The 20,522-nt window shown below is 39.4% G+C and overlaps 1 protein-coding gene and 1 long non-coding RNA gene across 9 annotated transcripts in view; one reads left to right on the top strand and one right to left on the bottom strand.

The window, feature by feature from the left end:
* LOC102428078 overlaps positions 1-20,522 on the bottom strand; it is a 78,635-nt gene that overhangs the window by 53,870 nt on the left and 4,243 nt on the right. For 7 of the 8 annotated variants that reach the window (XR_002830216.1, XR_002830214.1, XR_002830215.1 and 4 more), the window contains exon 2: positions 1,986-2,101. The exons of the other annotated variant lie outside the window; for it this stretch is intronic. This is a non-coding gene — a long non-coding RNA (uncharacterized LOC102428078). The remainder of the gene's footprint in view (positions 1-1,985; positions 2,102-20,522) is intronic. 8 annotated transcript variants of the gene reach the window in all.
* TMEM263 (transmembrane protein 263) lies at positions 6,765-18,808 on the top strand. The gene is made up of 3 exons (XM_006092724.3): positions 6,765-6,960; positions 15,975-16,041; positions 18,108-18,808. Exons 2-3 carry the CDS (start codon positions 15,978-15,980, stop codon positions 18,392-18,394), a joined length of 351 nt encoding a protein of 116 aa, XP_006092786.1. The 5' UTR covers positions 6,765-6,960; positions 15,975-15,977; the 3' UTR covers positions 18,395-18,808.

Raw genomic sequence — 20,522 nt, 5'->3', positions numbered from 1 at the left:
CACCTTGACACTCAGGTTCAATCTACTCAAGGCTCCGGGAGTCTTGAGGGAAGGAGGGGAGGGGCGTAGATAAGGCGGCCTGCCAGAGACCGACTGAGTCAGTCACATCTTCCAGAAGCATAAAGGCTCTGGCAAATACATCTTGCTCAAATTTTGTCACTCCTATAATCTGTCCTCCTAAGAAGCAATGGGCAGTGGGACTAGTGGTCTATTTTGGGACTAGTATCTAGTACAGAGGCTCTCAAAAGCTAATTAATCTCCTGGCAAACAAATGATTAGACCCAAAGCAACGTGCCCTCAAAGCAAGGGAAGAAAGTAGGTCAGCAGTCACTGATAACAAATTTTAGCTTGGCAGTTTTAGATCTAGGGAGAAGTTAATGCTAGCTCCTTTATACTTTGGTGAATGATTTATGGCTGTTACCTTCACATTCAATGTGAGTACAAAGGACAATATCAAAAGGTACTGTCTCTAAAACAGCTTTTCCCCTCCCAGAACTCATTTGTCTTTTGATACTGTTTGATATCAGTGTTTCACTTAGGAGAAAGCCATTTATGCTGGTTACAGAGGACTTGATTTAGGATGCTGGACACTCTCAGGCTCTTTCTTCACCTACACAAGAGGGACCATACTCCTCAGGGGGTCAATTGTTCCCAAACACAGGCCAAACTGAGAGGCTCTCTTACTGTAATTCACACAAATCCCAGAAAAACATACTGTGTTCTGGGGTCATATGGGAAACAGTTAACTGAGTAAGTCTCCCAACTCATGGTAAACATAATCAACTATTGTAGATGACAATAAAGGACCCTATAGGTTCACCTTCGGGCCTCTCTATTCTGTAATTTTTTTAAAGCTCCACCTTGCCCACCTTTGCCAATCCCCACTTAACTCTTTACCATTGAGAAGGTTTCTGCTACCATTTGGGTACTTTGCCCCAAGGTAACGTAGTTTAGGTTTATTACTAGTTCTCTGCATGGGTCTAACGCTTATACTGGATGTGGTGGGAAATAGTAGTCATTCCACTCTGCCTATTTATAAGTATCCAGCTCAAGTCCTTATACAAGCAGGCACTTAATACTTATTAAAAGATAACTTCCTCCCTCTCTCTGTCCCAGGAGCTCTCTGCAGCCCACATCCATATCTATCTTCCCTGCATTCATTCAGTCCTCTTTTTCTGACCACTCATTTTGGCATTTACTTGTGATATCATTTAATGATTTAAAAACACTTAATGTGCATCTGTCTTGCCTTTATCCTAGACTGTAAACTCCTCAATGATAAGATTTCTTGTTATCTTCTAGAGTTAGACATATGGCTGGTGTATAACAAATGCCCAATGCCCAATGTTTTGGTTAGATTCTCCTGACTATAAGAAACAAAGGCTATAGTAACCGTAAGTAATGAGGGAAACTGTTGAGAGGAACCAGGCAAAGCCAAATAGCCCATAGGAAGAGCAGGACGTGTAGCAGAATCAGACTACAGGATATTTAGTGTTCTAGAACCAGGGGTAGAAAGCAGATTCAAACTGGGGTACTTAGATTATTTTCCCCCAGACATTACAGACTTGGGCATCAATGATTCTAGTAAGAAAGCTGTTTGAAGCTCATCTGGTTAAGGGCATGGGAAGATAGTGAAAGTGGGAATAAGGAAATTCTCAAGAGAGAAGCTAGGGATGAGAGTGAGAAAAGCAGAGGGTAGCTCCCTTGGTCATAGAGTCTACCAGTTCATGGCTGTAGCTCCTCATGAGGTCTGGTTGCACACAGATCCCTTGCCTTCCATAAGATATTTACACAAACATCTTCTCAACTCCACCTTCTTTTTGACTTCAGCTCAAGTGGGTTTCTCTTTCTTACAAAAAAAGATCCCTTTTAGTAAATCAATTTCCTACTCTAAAATGGTTCCTCACTAAGACCACAAGATAGTGATCTATTAAAGCACTATTTAATAATTTATTAAATTTTATTAAAATTGGTTAATGGTTTACCTTTCATAATTGAAGTCCCTCCTTTTTGGAACTATTGGGAAGAGAGAACATCACCTCCAGTGTGCACATGAGAAAATTCCAAGTCACAGGGAGAGATGAGTCGGACAAACCAATGGCTAAAAAAAAGAGGAAAACAAATTTAGCAACTGACAGAAACAATAAGAGAGAATCTTCAATAATTACCAACTCTCTCCCCTGCCGGCCTGATCACCCCTAACTGCTCTCCCCTGCCTGCCTGATCACCCCTAACTCATCTGCCTGCCTACCTGATCGCCCCTAACTGCCTCTGCCTTGGCCCCCGCCACCATGGCTTTGTCCGGAAGGACGTCTGGTCTCTCCGGTCTAATTAGCATATTATCCTTTTATTAGTATAGACAGGAAACAGTAAGACTGAATTCTGTGAAACTGGAAGGTTTCTAGGTACTATGCAGTCTTCTCTAAGGGCTTCTTAAAAGGAGCCTGGAGCACTTAAGCAGAATGAAGACTCTGGCCTCCACAGCCACTGGAGAAAAGGGAAATTTGGAAGTCCACCAAAAGCAGGCTTCTGAGCACTGGTGGGTGGGAGAACTTTGTCCACTGTGGCAGAGATTATTGGTGACTTCTAATAGCAGAACTGTTTCCTCTAGCTTCAGAAATGTTAATCTTCATCTGTGATTGATCAGCAGTTGGCAATGACATTCAACTTCAGTTTTAAGTTACTGTACTATAAACCAAGTAATTCCTCTTTGTTAAAAAATCATTTCAACGTACTATCAATTGTTACTCTACAAGAAAAAATAGGCAAGTCTTTCATAATGCACATTTTCCATCTTCTTTCTTTTTATTAGATTGAGAATTTAATATCAGGTGTGCTACTTCAGAGTCTTCATATTAGCTCTACTTCATCCCAACTTTTTTCCATTTTAACATTTCTTTTTTGTCAAACTTATTGAGATGTAATTTAATACAATAAAATCAGTCTTTTTAGTGTATAGTTCTGAGTTTTGAAAGATGCGTACATTGTGTATCCCACATCACACTTGAGATATAGAACAGTTCCATCACCCTCCAAAATTCCCTCAAGCCCCCTTATAGTTAACCCCTCCCAGCTCCCAACTACTTTTGAGTTTGCATCTTTCACTTAGAATGATACATTTATATTGTTTGGTCCCTTTGAGTAGATTTCATTGTATATATGCACCACCATTTGCTTATCTATTCACCAATTAAAGGGCACTTAGATTGCCCCCAGTTTTTGGCTATTATAAAATGTGTGTCCAAGTTTTGGTGTGAACATGTTTTCATTTCTCTTGGGTAAATATCTAGGAGTCATATAGTAAGTGTATGTTTAATTTTATAAGAAACTGCCAAATTGTTTTCCCAAGTGTTTCTACCATTCTGCATCTCCATCAACAATGTTTGGACATTCTTGTTGTTCCACATCCTCAATAGCATTTGCAATTATTTTTATTTTAACCAAGTAGTGATACGTCATTGTGGTTTTAATTAGCATTTCCCTAATGACTAATGATCTTAAGCATCATTTCTTATGCCATCCATTATCTTCTATGGATATTGTTCAATTATGTTTTAAAAAATTGGTTTGTCTTGTAGTTCTTCATATATTCTGAACACAGAATATGTATTTATCAGATGTGTATTTTGCAAATATTTTCTTCCAGCCTGTTGCTTATCCTTTCATTTTTTTAAGTGTCACCCAAAGAGCATAAGTTTTTAACACATTTTTTTCTTTTATGGATTGTGCTTTAGGTATTATATCCAAGACATTTTTTGTTTCACCCAAGATTACAAAGATTTTCTCCTATGTTTTCTTCTAAAAGCTTTATAATTTTACATTTAGTTTATGAACCATTTTGAGTTATTTTGCATGTGGTGCAAGGAATGGGTTGACAGGTTGAAGTTTTTTTTTTTCCTTGCAAAATGATGTCCAATTACTCCAGCATCATGTTTCTTTTCGCTATTTTTTTTATAAGGTTGCATGTAGCAAACACGCTATATAGAATCTACAAAAAGGATGGAACCTCATCAGCTTTTGGGTGACAATCCTATGGCTGGATTTAGGAGAGCAATTCCGTTTCTCTGACTGGCAAGAAATGCCTATGTAGTATGCTTTTCACTTCATAGACATGCACAGTATAGGACAGTCCAAATTGTCAATGCTCTCTAGACAAAGGTCACCAGGAACACACCTGTCGCTGAATAAGTTTAGCTCGTTACTTGTTGCAGCCAGGAAGAACACACAGTATGGGGAACTGGGAGGCATCTTAGTAAGAGGGTGCTACACAGGGCTTATATTAAGATTTGAGTTTGTGTTAGGTGATTTGGGGGACTTTGCTCTAAAATTAGGTGCTGTCAAGAAGCAGGGGTAATTCTGTAACTATAGCTTAATAAACCTTATCTAGAAAAAGGGAAGGTTAGAATGAGGTTAAAGCTGTAATTGGTAAAGAAGTAACAGCTACTCCTATTAGTTTGATATTTTCAGTTTGTGTATTCCATCTGGAGGCTTGTGTAAGGCCCACGTTTTTGTCTGTGTTGGAGTAGTGTTATTTCTGTCCTGATCCATCATGGTCATGGAGCAACCTTTCCCAATGTTGATGTTCTTAGAAACTCTTTGTTCAATAGGAGGCACACGGCCTAGCTGTGCCCGGCCAGTTCCCAGCAACACCAAGACCCAACTGATAGCGCCAGACCAGCTACTTGGTATCAGGGATGTCTTTTCTCTTTTTCAGAAGATAGTGGCTAAGAACTGAGGCCCTAGGTTATGAAGGTTCTGAGAAGGAAAGCACAACCTGTTAGGCTACACAACAGGTTGACCTACTCACACACACACACACAGAGGCCCTGGAGTAAAAAAAAATAAATTTGTTTGATTCCTAGGTCTGCTCTTCACTAGCTATGGGCCCTTGGGTAAATGACCTAACTTCTCTATGCCTCAGCTTCCTCATATGAGCATGGAGGATAATGGTACTTGCCTCATTGGATTGTTGGGAGAAATGAGATGATACATATTAAAAACTTATATCAAATAAATCTTAGTTATTATTATATCACAGAAAATATATTGGGGCAGAGAAAAACCACAAAAACAAAAACCAAGTATAGTCCAGGTAATTGTGCCAGGTAAGGCAAAGAATAGTAAAAAAGTGAGGATAGAAAAGCAAAATAATTTACTTTGGGTTGTAATCTATATAAACCTGTTAATTGTCCAGTTTACTTTTGAGAGAGACATTGATTTGTTGTTCCACTTATTTATGCAGTCATTGGTGGAGTCCTGTATGTGCCCTGCCACCGGATGATGCTCTAATCAACTGAGCTCCTGGGCCAGGGCCCCAAATCGTATTTTAAAGAGACCAGATTATTTAATGTCCTCTTTAGATTCTAGAAAACTAAAGTATCTTGACAGACTCAGCACAATGGTCTACGTGGATTTGATAGGCTGCTTTGATAAATCAATGCTCAGGCTGAAACCATAAAACAATGTTGAGTCCACTCCACTGACGACGTGGATCAAAGTCAGCTTCTTCCAGGTACTTTCCTTGGCTTCCTTTCCTGGGCCTTGTCAGCAGGTGCTCAGTTGCACCTGCTGACTTGGCTTTAGGAAAAACATTCGGTTGGGTCACTGATTGGTTGCTTCACGTGTATGTTTTGTCTTGCTAATTAGATTGTGAAGGAAGATCTCACGCTGGTCTAGGAATTCCGTTTATAAAGCCCTTTCAAACCCACCACCTCTTGCTTCTCTTTAAAAAACCCTATAATTGACTTACTGTCATCTTCATTTATATCATTTTATAAGTGCGGAAAGAAGCAAAGTTAATAGATCCCTCTATCTAGTTCAGCAGCCTCTGCACAGCGTATCTCGTTAAGGCCTCGCAAGGACCTGGGAGTGGATGTTAACCCCACGTGGGAGGGAGCAGGCCCGGCAGTGCCCGTACCCAGCACAGCTCCTCTCCGCACCTTCCAGGGCGGCGGGCGGGAGACCTGGGAGGCACCGCGCTAGGCTGTGGGAGCGAGGGAGCGGCCTGAGGCCAGGTGTCCTAATGTCCAGTTCACGTCTGTTTTCCCATTTGGGGTGCATGGCGGGCCCCGGCACTGCACTCATTACTGCGCTGGGCGCCGGCGAGGACCGAGAGGGGCGTTCCTCTCAAGAAGCTCAATTGAAGGGCAGGGAAGATGTCCGGCAAGAAGTGATGAGCGCGCTCTCCCGTCACCCCTGTCACCTCCACAGAAAAGGCGTGCGAGTCCCGAAGTCAAGGGCTGCGCGAAGGCCCGGCCTGTCACTGCCCCGAGGGGAAGCAGGGAGGGAAGAAGGCCGAGACCCCAAAGAGCAGAGGAAACTGGCGAGCGTCCACCTTCCCGGGGCGAAGGTTCTGAATTCCGGGCGACCGTTATGGTAACGGAACGACGGCTCCAGGTACCGCCGGGGCTGGAGCTCAGGACCCTTCAGGCTGCCGCCACCGTATTCCCAGGGCTCGGCGCCCCTCGCCCCATCTGATTGGCCCGAGGAGGAAAAGGGCGGGGAGACCCTGGGGGAGGCGCGCGCGCACACTGGCCAGGGTTTCCCGCGGAGGCTCCGAGGGGGCGAAGGGGCGGGAGCTGGGCTGGGGGGTGAGGGCGTCGCGCGTGCGCACGGCGGGAGGCGGCGGCTGGGGGCTGCTGGGAGGGCTGGGCCGTCCGAGAAACGGGTGGGCGCCGGAGAGGCCCGGGGGTGCGCGTGCGCGTGCGCGTCGGAGTCCGAGCCGCGGGAGGAGGCGGGAGCTGTAGAGGCGGCCGAGGGGGCGGGTCGCGGCGGCGCACGTCCGCAGCCAGAGGCCAGCGCCGCCGTCAACGGAGTCTTTGTCTCCGCAGCTGAGGAGGCGCCTCCGGAAACCCGCAACCGCCCGAGGCTGTGCCCGCCGCTCTAGCCTGCCTCAGCTCTTCTTGGTTCTGCCCGCTCCCTCCGCCGGCCCCGGCCCAGGCGGCGGCCCCGACCCCGGCGGTAAGTCGGGCTGGCAGGGCGGGGGGCACCGTCCCGGCTTCTGGCCCCCTCTCGGTCGGTCGCCTTCTTCCGTTAGCTCTGCACCTCACCGCCCCCCTCTCCGGGCCTGGCTGCCGCGAGTGGGGCCTTTGGGAGCACCGAGCAGGAAAGGGGGAGGGGCTGGGTGATGTTGGGGGGCCGGCGGAGGTTCGCTGGCGGAGTCACCCCTCCTCACCTGTCCCTGACTCCCCCGCCGTGGTTTGAGATTGGAATCTCGCCTTCAGGTCTCCGCCTGACTTCCTAGCTCCTGGGTGTCATGCTGGGAGGATGGGGGTCGTCAGCCTGGGCGGAGAGGGATGCAGCCGAGCGGCTGGGCTGGGCTCCCCGCCCCACGGACTCCTGACCTGTTGATAAACCACTCTCTGGGGTTCGGGCACGCAACCTTGGTCCCCAGTGGACATTCCCAGTGCGCTTCCCCGGTAGGAAAGCTCTTACCCCCGCGCCTAACCTAAACCTAAAAGTGTGGCTGGAGAGGCGCTGGCGTGTCGGGGTGCCTGGGGACCGCAGGCGCCTTAGTCTCCCGAGTCCAAATTCACACCGTGCCTGCTAAGCACACGCAAGACTGGTCCCCAGGCTCCCCCTGCCAATCAGACCCCGTCTCCTAAACACATCGCCCCTTGTGAGAAGACAGATCCTGGAACCCAGTGGGAGGGGGGTGCGGGGTGTACAACGTGGAGCTGAGGGAGGTGCTGCGCTCAGCCCCAGCCACGGCTCCTCCGGGGTCATTTTCTGCCTCTCCTGCCACGTCACTCCCTCTGCCAAAGGGAAAAAAGACTTGCTAGTACCTAGAGCAGTGGTTCTCAACCTTCCTCATGCCGCGACCCTTTAATACAGTTCCTCATGTTGTGGCGACCCCCAACCATAAAATTACTTTTGTTGCTACTTCATAACTGTAATTTTGCTACTGCTATGAATCGTAATGTAAATATCTGATATGCAGGATGTATTTTCATTGTTACAAATTGAACATAATTAAAGCATAGTGATTAATCACAAAAGCAATATGTAATTATATATGTGTTTTCCGATGGTCTTAGGCGACCCCTGTAAAAGGGTCGTTCGACCCCCAAAGGGGTCGCGACCCACAGGTTGAGAACCACTGAGTCCTAAAGGGACCAGTGTGGGGAGATGGGCCGCTGGGAACGCCTAGAAAAAGGAAAATTACTTTATCTATTACGCCCTTGTGAACACCGTGCTAATTCCAAATGAAAATGTTTACTGCCAGTGATTATTTGCTATATGCTATTGTTCAGCCTTTAAAACTTGGACTGGTGCGGGTGCTCAGGAATATTAATACATCAACCTGTACATGACTGTGTCCATACCTGTTTTTTGTTTTGTTTTTAAGAAAGAGGGGAGTAACCTTTAATAAATCCATATGCATCCTGTTTTGATTTTTTTTACACTTTCATTTCTTTAAGTCATTGTTATAAATGTACCAGAAACCACGGTCAGTAAAAAATTGTCTACGTGTAGGCACATCATTAGAGAAGCTTAAGTAGTTCTTGTGTGTGTGAGATTTTTTTTAACTACAGGGAAATCTTTACCTTTCTTTGTACCAGTCATTGAGTATTTGCTGTTTTGCTACTTCCTGAAGATAGCTCACTGGATTATATTTATAAACACCTTCAGAGAAGGGCCTTTATATGCTGAAACCCGGGTACCTAATACAGTGTCTGACACATAGTAGGCACACAAATATTTGTTGAGCTAATGAGGTAATAACTTAGTGAAGATGGCTGATGTACTGGTTATCTGGTTTGAAAGTGTACTGTATTGCCACTTAATGTTTCATTTAAGGGCAACACTTAAAAATTGCCATTTGATACTGTCAGTTGTTACTTGTCACTAGGTAGTCACAAGTTTTACTGGCAGATTATTTTTTTCTTTCCTGCCAGATTCAGTGCATTTCTTACAGCCTATTTGCTGTTGATTTAATAGGCAAGGCCCATCTTAAAAGCAGCCTGTTCAGGATACTTGGTTAACTAGAGAAGCCTAAAAATAGTAAGCTGGTGTTTTACTATACACTGCTTGTTGGTGTATGTGTGTTAAAGCTCTGTATAAATATGTATTTGAAACTCCTTGTAGTTATTTGGCAAAGAACTCACCCTCACATGGGACTGAGGATGTGGCAAGGTTCCTATATAATAGAATATGTAGAAGAATTTAGCTAATTCATTTATAGTTTTTTTATAGGGAAATTAGCACTGACTATTTAGTAACAGGTTTTTGAAGCGGCATTGAAGGTAAACTGCTGTACGCTGTATTTTGTAGAGAGCTTTCTACAGCTTGTTAGTGCTGTTTAGCTTCCTTTGGTACACACAGAGGGGTTTAACCACAGGCAAATTTATGTATGCTTTTCAGACTTAATTTTCATTATTAATGCAAACTTTACATATATGTAAAGTGTTACAGATATCCACAAACAACATTGATTCATCTGTTTTCCTTTTAAAAAGAAAGCTTCCTAAGAGGCATTTGTTTATTTATTTCTATTATTGGAAGAAATGATCCTCTAGGAAAAAGTGTTATTAATCCTTGGCTCAATATATTTGCCAGCTGCAATAACTATGATATTATTGTACTGGACAAGTCCTTCACATTTCAGTTTGTTTTAAAAAAGCACAAACTTAAAACCAGTTTTAAGTTGGTATAATTTGTTCACATGTCAAGACCAAATAGTAAAAATGTCCATAAATTATTTGTTCTGCCCTAATGGCTGTTTTTGCCTTCCTTAGAAAAGTGCATTTTTAAAAATAGAAACTTATTTGCATTATGAATTCCTAGAGAGCAGATTTTTTTTTGTTTGGTTTTGAATGAAACTAAATTGATAAGTGCAGGGAAAGTGTATCCAAACTGGATTGTAAACTCTGGTTGAGAGTAGTCCTGTATCCTTAATCGCACTGAAATCTTCAGTGCCTAATAGATGCCTGGCACATAGTAGGGACTCAGATGTATGGTGGGTGAGGTAATGACTCAGTGAATTTAGGGCAGATAGTTTACATAGAATTTAATAATTCTGTATAAGGGTAACATTTAAAAATGGTCATTTTGACACTTTTACAGTCAGTTGTTACTTGTCTCCATGTGTTATATACTTTAAAATTTTAAATACTAGCAGATTATTTAAATTTTAAATACTAGCAGATTATTTACCTTTCATAATTTTAGATGTTTAGGGATGTGTTTGTCTTCATAATTCCCAATTTAAGAGAAACAGCCCCCTTGTAATAATGATAATGAACAGGATGATAATGTAAAAAGTATTTATCCTTAGTGAGAAAGTGATAATATCCTTAAAGAGGTGATATCACCAAAAGTTTGACAAATGTGTGGAGAGGTTTGTAATGGTATATGTGAGTAAAAAGTACAGATGGCATAGTTAAGAATTTTAGCAAAAAATACCTTTTTAAGATAATTTGGTGTCTTGTGACCAAATTGAGAATTTAGAAAAATATTCTACATATGGCATTTACACAATTTTTATTACCCTAATTGTTCTAGAGGAATTTTAATACTGCATACTTGCTGTTAATACCAATGATGTACAAGAAACTCAAACACACACACACACACACACACACACACACACACACACACACACACGTCTGTAGGCTCAGGACTTTCAGAGCCCTCTAATAACAAGATCCTCTGGTCTATGGAGCCAGGCTTCTGGCCTGGCAGAACTCCAGCTTTTCTATCTTATTGTTTATTGACAATCCTGTTGGTAACTTTAGCTAACAATATTCAATGTAACTGTGGGTGTTTCTGTATAGTAGTATCTAGATTCCTATATTTCAAGCTTTTCTACCCAAATACTCCAAACTTAAGAGCAAAGTCATGGGGGAGGTGGGGATGTGGTTGGGCTGGGAAGAGAGCTGGTAAATCTGAGTATATCTTATATAAGCTCCAGGCTACAATGAAATTTCTTGAAAGTCTAGTAAGCTTTAAAAATTATCAAGTGCATTTATCTTTTTAATTAGTGTATATTTAAACATTAAATAGTATTTTAAATTACCGGATACTATACTAAAATGCAAGTAGCATGTCTCTCGTGGTTCTTGAAGCCCCTGGCATACCATTGCCTAATCTTAAAGATGTACATCTGAAAAGCATGATTCTAGCTTAAAGTGTTTTGTGGTTTGTTTGTTTTTAATCAAAAAGTTGGACTATATATCGTTATGCATTTTTCTTGTGATGCTTAAAATTAATGTGGACTCAAATGATATTTTTATCCCACTAATTCCTTAAATACTTTGTGTCCATTTACAGCAAAAACATGTACTAACAAAATAAGAATATAAGTAAGATATTTAAATTGCCAACCAGAGAAAATAGTAATGAGTGAAGTCTCAAGATAGTGTGGAGTTGGGGATGAGGGAAATGGGACACGCTATCCAGGCCACAGGAACTTACCTAGTTGAGCAGGAATTTTAACTAAGAGTCCTGGAAGCCAGGTCTCAAAGAGAAGAAAACATGCTAAGTATTTTTTGGGAAAAAAGTTTTCTGAATACCTATAAAGGTTTCTGAATAGCTCTAAAGAAATGTAGTTAGTGGGTAATTCCTTAACAGTGTGGTACAGTTAATGTAGTAATAGCCTGCATAAGGTTATTTGTCACGGTTCCCTTCCCAAGGACATAACCAGGAATAAAACTCAGTGATGTCATTTTCCTCCAGTCAGCTTTTGTGATTCAAGTACATTGTTTTTCAGATGACCAACTTGATTTGAGGAGGAAAACCTAGAATAACTAGGTAGATGAACTGTATAATCTTTAAAAATGTCCTTTATGTATATTACTGATTTCTAAGACTTAAAAATATGTATTTTTCTTTAATTTCAAAAGCAATATCTGTAGAAAATTAAAATATATTCATTTCTATATGTAGAAATACTTTGTGTGTGTATGTGTGTATAACCTGCCCCCACCCCCATACTGGCAGCCTGTCAACACTCTAGTGTACTTCCTCCAGTCTCTTTATGTGTATTTTTTAAAAAGCTAGATCAATGATATATGCCTTTTATATTTTCTAAATGCAACATTAGCATTTCCCCGTAGTATTTGATCTTCATAAATTATTTTAATGTCTGCATTGTATGTGTTTATAGAAAGCTTATAAATTTATCTCTTGCTTTCCATGAGGGTGTACTCATTAGACTATTCATTTCCAGATATATTTTTTGTTTTTGTTGGCTTCTTTTTCACCTCTTAAATATGAGCAATCCAGTTATCAGTTTACAACTCTCTTTTCCTTGATCATATCACCCATCTCCCACAGCTTCAGCTATCACTTCAAACCACTCTCAGGATCTCAAGTCAGACTCATTCTGAGTTTCAAGCCCCTTAAATCCAATTGCCTGCTAAACCTCTGTGGATGCCCTGAAGGCATCTTCAAATACAGCTGTTCAAAAACAATAATGTATTGTACACTTATTTATTAGAGGGTAGATCTTGTGTTCTTACCACAATAAAATAAAATTTTAAAAGTCCATCTTCTCTCAGAAATAAATGGTTTCTCCTCTCCTGTTGCTTGTCTTCACCATCATTTCTGTCTATTTAGTTGCTTATTCTCCTTTTATCTCTCATTAATACCCAAAGTTATTTTCTACTTCATACCAAAAAGTTCAAGTACTTGAGTGTCCATGTATCAGGCATTGATTATGGCCCTTGCGATGGAACAGGGAACAAAACCAAGTCTTGTTCTCATGGACCTTACATTCTAATTGGAAGAGACACGAAGTGAACACATACATATATCAAAGGACAATAAGCACAGTGAAGAATATAGAGCAGGGTTAGGTGGTAATGAGAGGGAGAGGAGTTACGAGAGTGCTTATCCATTATTATAAGGGGTCAGGGAAGACCTTTGATAAGGGGACATTTACACAAAGACCTGAAGGAAGTTAGGAAGAAGCCAGGTATATATGTAGAGGAAGAGCCTTTAAGGAGAAGGTAAGGAAGTTCCCATGTTGCTAGACTGGACCGAGCAAGAGGCACAATGGTAGAAAATGGCATCAGAGTGTTAGATGTTGGGCCTCAGAGGTGAAGGGATGGACTCTGGATTTTATTCTAAGAAAAACAGGCAGCAGCAGGAGGGTTTAAGCAAAGTATGACATGGCTAGACAGAAAGGTCTAGCTGTGCAAGGGTGGAAGCTCCGAGGCCAGTTAAGAGATTTTGTAGTCCAGGTAAGAGATTATGATGGCTTAACTGACTGTGGTAGCAGTAGAGGTTATGAGAAGTCCTATGCTGGATTTATTTAGGCAACAATATACCAATGATTAGGTGGGAATGTTAAAAAAGAGGAAATCAAAGGTGACTCCTAAGTTTTTGGCCCAAACATTTATTTAGACAGGAAAAATGGCAGAGTTCAGACTGTTAGTCCATCTCCCTGGACTACTAAATTAGCCACTTACTGTATTTAATCTTTTTGTTCTAAATGTTCTTGCTCCAGTTAGCTTCTTAAAGCACAGGTCTGACAATGTTACTCTGCTTCCTGGCTCCTTATTGTCTACCCACAGGAAGGTAAAGTTAATTCATATTATTTAGATGAATTTGCACATATCTTTTATGCTTTCATAAAGCACAGCATAAAAAAGTGGTCTTTTTTATTACAAGATAGAGTTGGAAAAATTAAAAATATTTTTAAAAGGGATTCTGTATTAGGAGGAAAAGGTAAGACTCTTAGTAGGGATTTGTGGGATATATACCGAAAGGCAGTTTTGAAATGTATGCAGTTACTATCACAACTCTTTTTAACGCTTGCTAAATACTTAATGTGTATAATGTCTATATAATTTCCCATATTTCTGTACAGGGAATGATAGCCTCTATTGATTAGTGATCTGGATTTGTATGTGTATGGTATACGAATACTGGGATTACAGTGCTGAACAAGCTAGACAAAATGTCTCTCTTAGGAATCAATAGTTTATTGAGGAAGAAAGTAGCTCTCAAATAGTTATTCCTTAGGAAGGGACACATACTCTGCCAGGAATTTCTGTATGTTTTGGCTTGAATTTGTTAAATAGTATTCTCACCTTAAAGTTAGGGCTAGAATATCTTTAATTTCTATTTTGTATTTCCTGAACAACACAGATCCATGAAGTTATTTGTCCTTAGCCATACAGTTTATGGTCAAGTTGGGATTCAGACTCAGGCTCTCTGGTCCCAGAACCGTAAACACTAAGCTGTGTAATACCTATGATGATAAATTATCATGATGATAAATTAAAGGAATATAAATATGAATGGAAACAAATTTAACATTCTGATTTAAGGGAGTTTTAAAATTGAGGCAGGTCAGTCAAGAACTCCTTTTCCCAGGAATGCATCACCTGATATTCTTTCGTTTTTGTTCTTTGTCAGAGATTACATGTCTTTACTATCACTTTAAATCTCAAGTGTGTATGGGATGATCTGCTAAATTCACAAACCAGACCAGCATAAGATAGGTGTTCTTGGCAAGTGGCCCGAGTCACTACAACAACTGAAAGATATTTAAGCACTCTGGCAGGGGCTGCTGGACTCTGTGGGATACAGTGAAGTCCCAACTTACACAGGATTTAGGTTTTAAAGGCATTGCAAGTTGAATTACATAAAGTTAAAATTACCTTTGAAAAATCCCACTTCTCACAACCATTACCTCTCTTTCCCTCATTTACCAACTTTTGCCGTAATTATTAAGCTACAGAAGGAAATAGGAATTTTTATCTGATCATCCAGTACTTTAAAATCATTAGGAATCATTAAGGAAAGGAAAAGTTCCCTGACTTTCCTTTGACCACTTAAACCACTCTGTTCTGCAACTTGCTGCAAAATGTATGAACTATGAAAACATTATTCTAAGTTTCCTAACAAGTATTCCTGCTTGTTCTTGCTCTCCTGTTGAGTGTTCTCCCACAATAGCCAGAATTTTTGTTTTTAAAAGTATAAATCAGAACATATCACTCCTCTCCGTTCAGTGCCTTTCACTGGCTCCCCATCTCACTCAGGAGTTAAAAGCTAACCACCACCTGGCCTTGTTAGGGCCTAGGTAGTCCAGAATACTTGGTGGACTGCTGGGACCACAACCTCACTTTCTGGCCAAGCAAGAAAATTTTAGACCAGTCTTAACTTGTTTTAATTTTTACTTAGTCAAGTGACTATAAAAGCAAATATTTTTAAATAGTAAAGGAGATCAACCAAAGAACTTTTATGCATATATGCATAACCCATGGTCACACACAATAGGGTGGTGAAGGCCTGGGGTGGGGGGAGGGCTAGAAGGTGTCAGTAATACTTTTAACAATAAAGACTTTTAAAAATTAGTAAAGGAAATTGGGAAAAGAAAGTTTACGTTTTCTTCACCCTAGCATAGTTTTATTTTATTAGGTTCTTTTACTACATATACTTAGAGGTAATCATAGTACTTTTTTTTTCATAGATTTTGGACTCTTTTGCTACCTACTTATTAGAGCTCTAAAAACAATAAAAAAGTAATCAAAATCCTTCTTAGTGATTCAGACTGATGGTGTCATCTCTATAGAAGGATGTCATTTTTTTTTAGAAAATTTTTAGATAGAACATATTTTAGTCATAGGTTTTTCTCTAACTCTGTTTTGAAATAAATTACAGTTGAGTCAGCCAATATTCTGTAAGAGGAAACACTTAAAATTTTTGTCTGCTAACCCCCACCTTCCAGCTTTCTTCAGTTAGTCATCTTCAGTTTAAGTTGAAGCAGCAGTAAAACAGGGAAACGTCTACTATACAATGCCTACCGTTCTTTGGTTGGTATTTGAGATAAGATTTATATTGTCCATAGTATAACTAAAAGTATGTCTTAAATACCACAAGAGAGAAACAAGAAGTAGTCTTGTGATGGGTGTTTTAAACTGTTGTTTATCTGAAAAAAGTTGATTAAGTCTTAATTGAGCATGTGATAAGTGGTAGTCTTCCATGTTGAGGTTAAAATGAAATATGTGTGTGTGTTTTTTTAGATCATGAATCAGGCAGATAAAAATCAACAAGATATCCCATCATACCTTAGTGACGAACCACCAGAAGGTAAGTGTGCATCTGTAACACTAAGAATGGAACAAATATCCTATTGAATCCAAGTTCTGATTGTTTTTATTAAATTTAAAAAACTGTTTACCTTGTCAGTAAATAAATTCCAAAAATAATCTATGATAAACCTTTTTAGCCTCTAAAAGAAAACACTGATATGGGTACATGTAAAATCTATTTTTCTGTTACTCTTATTTTATTTCACAAGTAAGAATATCCTTTAATTTGTAAAGAAGAGTGGGTGGGATGCAGAGGAAAATTGGACTGTGTTTAGTGTTGATACCTGACATACAAAAACTCAAGAGGTACTTGCGATTTGTTGTTAAACTCCTATCATTTCATCTCATTATTAATAATTGGTAGCTCTCTCTTCCCATATTATACATGGTCTTAGGGTCTGCTTAATTTAAATTCTCTTTAATTTGAAAATTGTTATATCATGAATCATTTTATTCTTACCTTTACTTCAGAAATCCTTGGAAACACTAACTGTACAGCTAAATGTTTTGATGGGCATTTTCTATTTATGGTTTTGGTGTAGAATATTATTATCTTTAATTCAAATAGTGATCTCTTTGGACAACTGCATGTTTGTACAGGACCGTCATATTAGGTAAGAAAGAGAATCAAATTGGAGAATAAGGGATGTTAAGTGACTTACAGACAAGATAGGTTACAGTAGCAGACGGATGAGGATGTCTCTGGGAAGAGGCTAAGGCTGAACTTCTAGCTCTAGGTATTGTATTTTGTTCCCAGTTCTGTTACTCATTGTCCAAAACTTTCTTCCTATATTTATGTTAGCAGACAAAAATGAAATCACTAGGAAAATAAACACAATTAAAAGTTCATACTTAAGCCTAAAAGAGGATGGAGGTAACTAAGCTTTAGTTTGCTGGTGAAATAGCCTAGAAAATTATCACCTCACCTGTTTTCCTTGTTTTATTTATTAGGGCTAGAACCCTGAAAAGAAGTTAGGACTCAGTGAAAAGTTAGTAAGGACTTTGTGAGAAAGTCACCAGGAAAGAGATAAAGGCTCTCCAGGAGCATGACTGCCAGGGAAAAGAACAAGCCTCAGGAATGACTGTGCATGGCAACCTGCTAAACAAAAGTAGTCTGCAAAGTAGATAATTTATAGGGTGGTAATTAAGAGTACACTGTAATTAAAGAGATCAACAGCATTAATATTTATTGGATTTGACTGAGAAAAACTACCTTCATTAAATGCTTGTGCACCAAATTTAGCCTAGCAGTCTGATCCTATATGAGGTGTTCAGTGTGAAGCAGTATGTTTTATTCTCAAATCAGGATTTTCCTCCTTCCCTAGTGTTACTGACCTTGACCTTGATTACAAAAGAATGACCAATTATGAAATCCTTTCCATCATAATTTTATACTTAATGCAGTAGTTCCCCCTTATGCACAGGGGATACATTCAAAGACCCCCAGTGGATCCCTGAAACTTTGGATAGTACCAAACCCTATGAATAACATGGTTTTTTCCTGTACATATATGCCTATGATAAAACTCACTTTATAAATCAGACAAGGCAAGAGATTAACAAGAATAATAAAATAGAACCATTACCATATACTGTAAAAGAATTACATGAATGTGGTCTCCCTCTCTCAAACTATCTTATTGTGATGGACATTGGTATTATTCACCTCTTAGGCAGATGGAGGGGGGTGGCTCAAGATTTCATCACTTTATTCAAAATGGCACACAATTGAAATTTCATGAATTATTTCTGAAATTTGCCATTTAATATTTTCAAACCAAGGGAAACCATAGGTAAGGCGTGACTATGGTATATTCAAATGCTTATCTATATCTTAAGCCTTTTAATTCAGCTATTTAAAAATTTATATTAACTATGCTTATTACTCAAATAGTTTAAATAAAAAATTTGGATTTTAAAAATTTAGCCACTGCTGAACATGGACATTTGTAATGTGGTCGACCTTCTCAAAACAACCTCCTGATTATTAGGAAGTCTTAGGTTACTTGATTTGTACTGTTTTTTGTAGACATATTTAACAATCTCATTCTATTTTCTCATTAGGATCAATGAAAGATCACCCACAGCAGCAACCAGGCATGTTGTCCCGTGTGACTGGCGGTATTTTCAGTGTTACAAAAGGAGCTGTTGGTGCCACCATTGGTGGTGTGGCTTGGATTGGTGGAAAGAGTCTGGAGGTGACCAAAACAGCTGTTACAACTGTGCCTTCCATGGGAATAGGGCTGGTGAAAGGGGGCGTGTCTGCTGTGGCTGGAGGTGTTACAGCTGTTGGGTCTGCTGTTGTAAACAAAGTGCCCTTAACAGGAAAGAAGAAAGACAAATCTGACTAAAACATGGAGATACATTTGCTCTCTACAGCATTATGATGCCAATGGCATTGAATTGCTAAATTATGGACTACAACTAAGTCAACTGTTTTGGATGTTTATCTTCTTAAACTGCTGTGTTGAAAGTATTGATGACTGGCTTTCGTCTAAAAAGAAGAGACCAATACTAGCACAGTGTATGAAGGTTTCTCATACTTAAATTCCAGCTTTTTATCTGGTAAAATGTTACGCTTATCAGCTGTAACTGAAGATATATTTGAGTATTTACTATAAGTCTTTTAGTTTAACTAAAAATGTGAAAGTTGAATTTAGTGGATGATCTTTACAATTCCATATGTATAATGTGCCAGGTAACACATCTGTCCCTTAAAAAGGGAACCTTGAACTACATAAACTGTAATTTTGATGTGCCTACTAGTTTCAGATGTCTTAGTTTTTTTATAATGATAGTTGATTAGGCCAAGAGGCATTCTTTTCTTATTTAAGCTGGTAAAGGTAGCAAGATTTAGAGAAATTTAAAAGAAAAGATAAAGGGTTTTATGATCCTGAGTGTTAACCATCTTTTGTTAGATATACATTATATTTATTTCATCATCGATGCCTTACAAAAGAAAACATCTTTTCTAATACCCTCATTGTGCAGTTCTTAGCATTATATATGGATTCTCTTAAAAGTTGTTTGTATCAGATCAGTTTTCTCTCTTTAAGAATCTCAGGAGTCTTGGGGTAAAAGCATTTCTTGCTCTTAGCAGATAAGATAGTGGTTAACTTTTTGTTAACTGTCTGTAGTTATGACCAACAATATGCTTCAACCTGGGTTCATGCTCCATCATCAGTACACCTCACAGTGCCTAAGGAATATGTCTTTGCTAGTCAGAAGCTTTGTTGGAAGAGTTTCAGATTAAGGAGGAACAAATAAATAATTTTTAGTTTTTAAAAATTACCTAGAACATCCCAGATATAAAAAGAATTCTTTACATTTATTTTATCTCTAGGATGGCTTAAATTATAAGCAGGTTTTTTTAAAAACATGGTAAAAGAGCCACAAATATGTGGGAGCTATCTTTTAAATTGAATGAAATGGGCTCCAGGGATTAGTTTTGAATGTAAAATATATGTGTTTTCAATGGTTTATAGCAGTGGTTCTCAACCTTGGCTGCACATTAGAATCACCTGGGAATCTTTTTAAAATCGTGATTTCTGGGCCTCATCCTCTGGAAATTCTGTTTCTTTGTTATGGGGTGAGGCCACAACATTAGTAACAAAGAAACAGAATTTCCGGAGGATGCGGCCCAGAAATCAGGATTTTAAAAAGATTCCCAGGTGATTCTAATGTGCAGCCAAGGTTGAGAACCACTGGTTTACAGGCTTTTAAAATGTTATCTCACCATCCTTTAAAGCAGCTGTAGACTTTGTATCATTTTCCAAGTCAAATTCAGGCAGGGAATTGAAGTTTTTGATTGCGGATGATAAGTGTGTCAAGTCTTAACATATCATGTTTCAATCATTCTCAAAGAATATGACTTAGCTGAAATTCATCTTTTTGTTTCTTGTTTCATAAAAAATTTAAAAGTGGCATATATATTTGGCATTCATCCTAACTAGGGGTTATAATCCAATCCTGAAAAAAATCTGTTATCTTTATACTAAGTCCAGATATTTGCCTCCATTCTGCAGATATTTTTTCCTTGCAAGGGAGGGAAGGAAAGGTATGATGCTCTGGAGTAAATAAGTGAAATAGCCTCCCTGAGAACTTAAAACAGATCACTCCCACACCCAAGGCTGAACTGTTTGTAAACAACAAAGAATTTTTACATTAATGTGGATTACCAAATGGATAAGAACATTACTTTTCAAAAACTTTCATGAATACCAGCAGGGATTTTAAGCAAATCTACAAATGTTCTTGAACTTTTCTACAGTATATAAAACTGAGAAGTCGTTAAGGAATTCAATTCATCAGAAATTAAATGGCCTTTTATTTCATGCTGTGTAATTTAAGGTTTACTTGTTGGTATATCTGGTCAAATGTCATAATTAGCAATGGTGGTTTTTTTTTTTAATCCAAATTAATAGATGAACACAAATAATGACCTAAAATAATGGTAGTGGAGAACTTGTTTCCTGCTAT

This window comes from Myotis lucifugus, unplaced genomic scaffold (assembly GCF_000147115.1).
Source record: "Myotis lucifugus unplaced genomic scaffold, Myoluc2.0 scaffold_103, whole genome shotgun sequence".
NCBI classification, from domain to species: domain Eukaryota; kingdom Metazoa; phylum Chordata; class Mammalia; order Chiroptera; family Vespertilionidae; genus Myotis; species Myotis lucifugus.
The sequence above is the reverse complement of the archived record's forward strand: the minus strand, read 5'-3'. Positions and strand labels throughout refer to the sequence as shown.

Excerpts from the sequence above, each read along its gene's own strand:
- TMEM263 (XM_006092724.3), top strand. The coding sequence starts at position 15,978 with ATGAATCAGGCAGATAAAAATCAACAAGATATCCCATCATACCTTAGT. Across the intron at positions 16,042-18,107 it reads TAGTGACGAACCACCAGAAG|GATCAATGAAAGATCACCCA; the intron begins GTAAGTGTGCAT and ends TTTTCTCATTAG.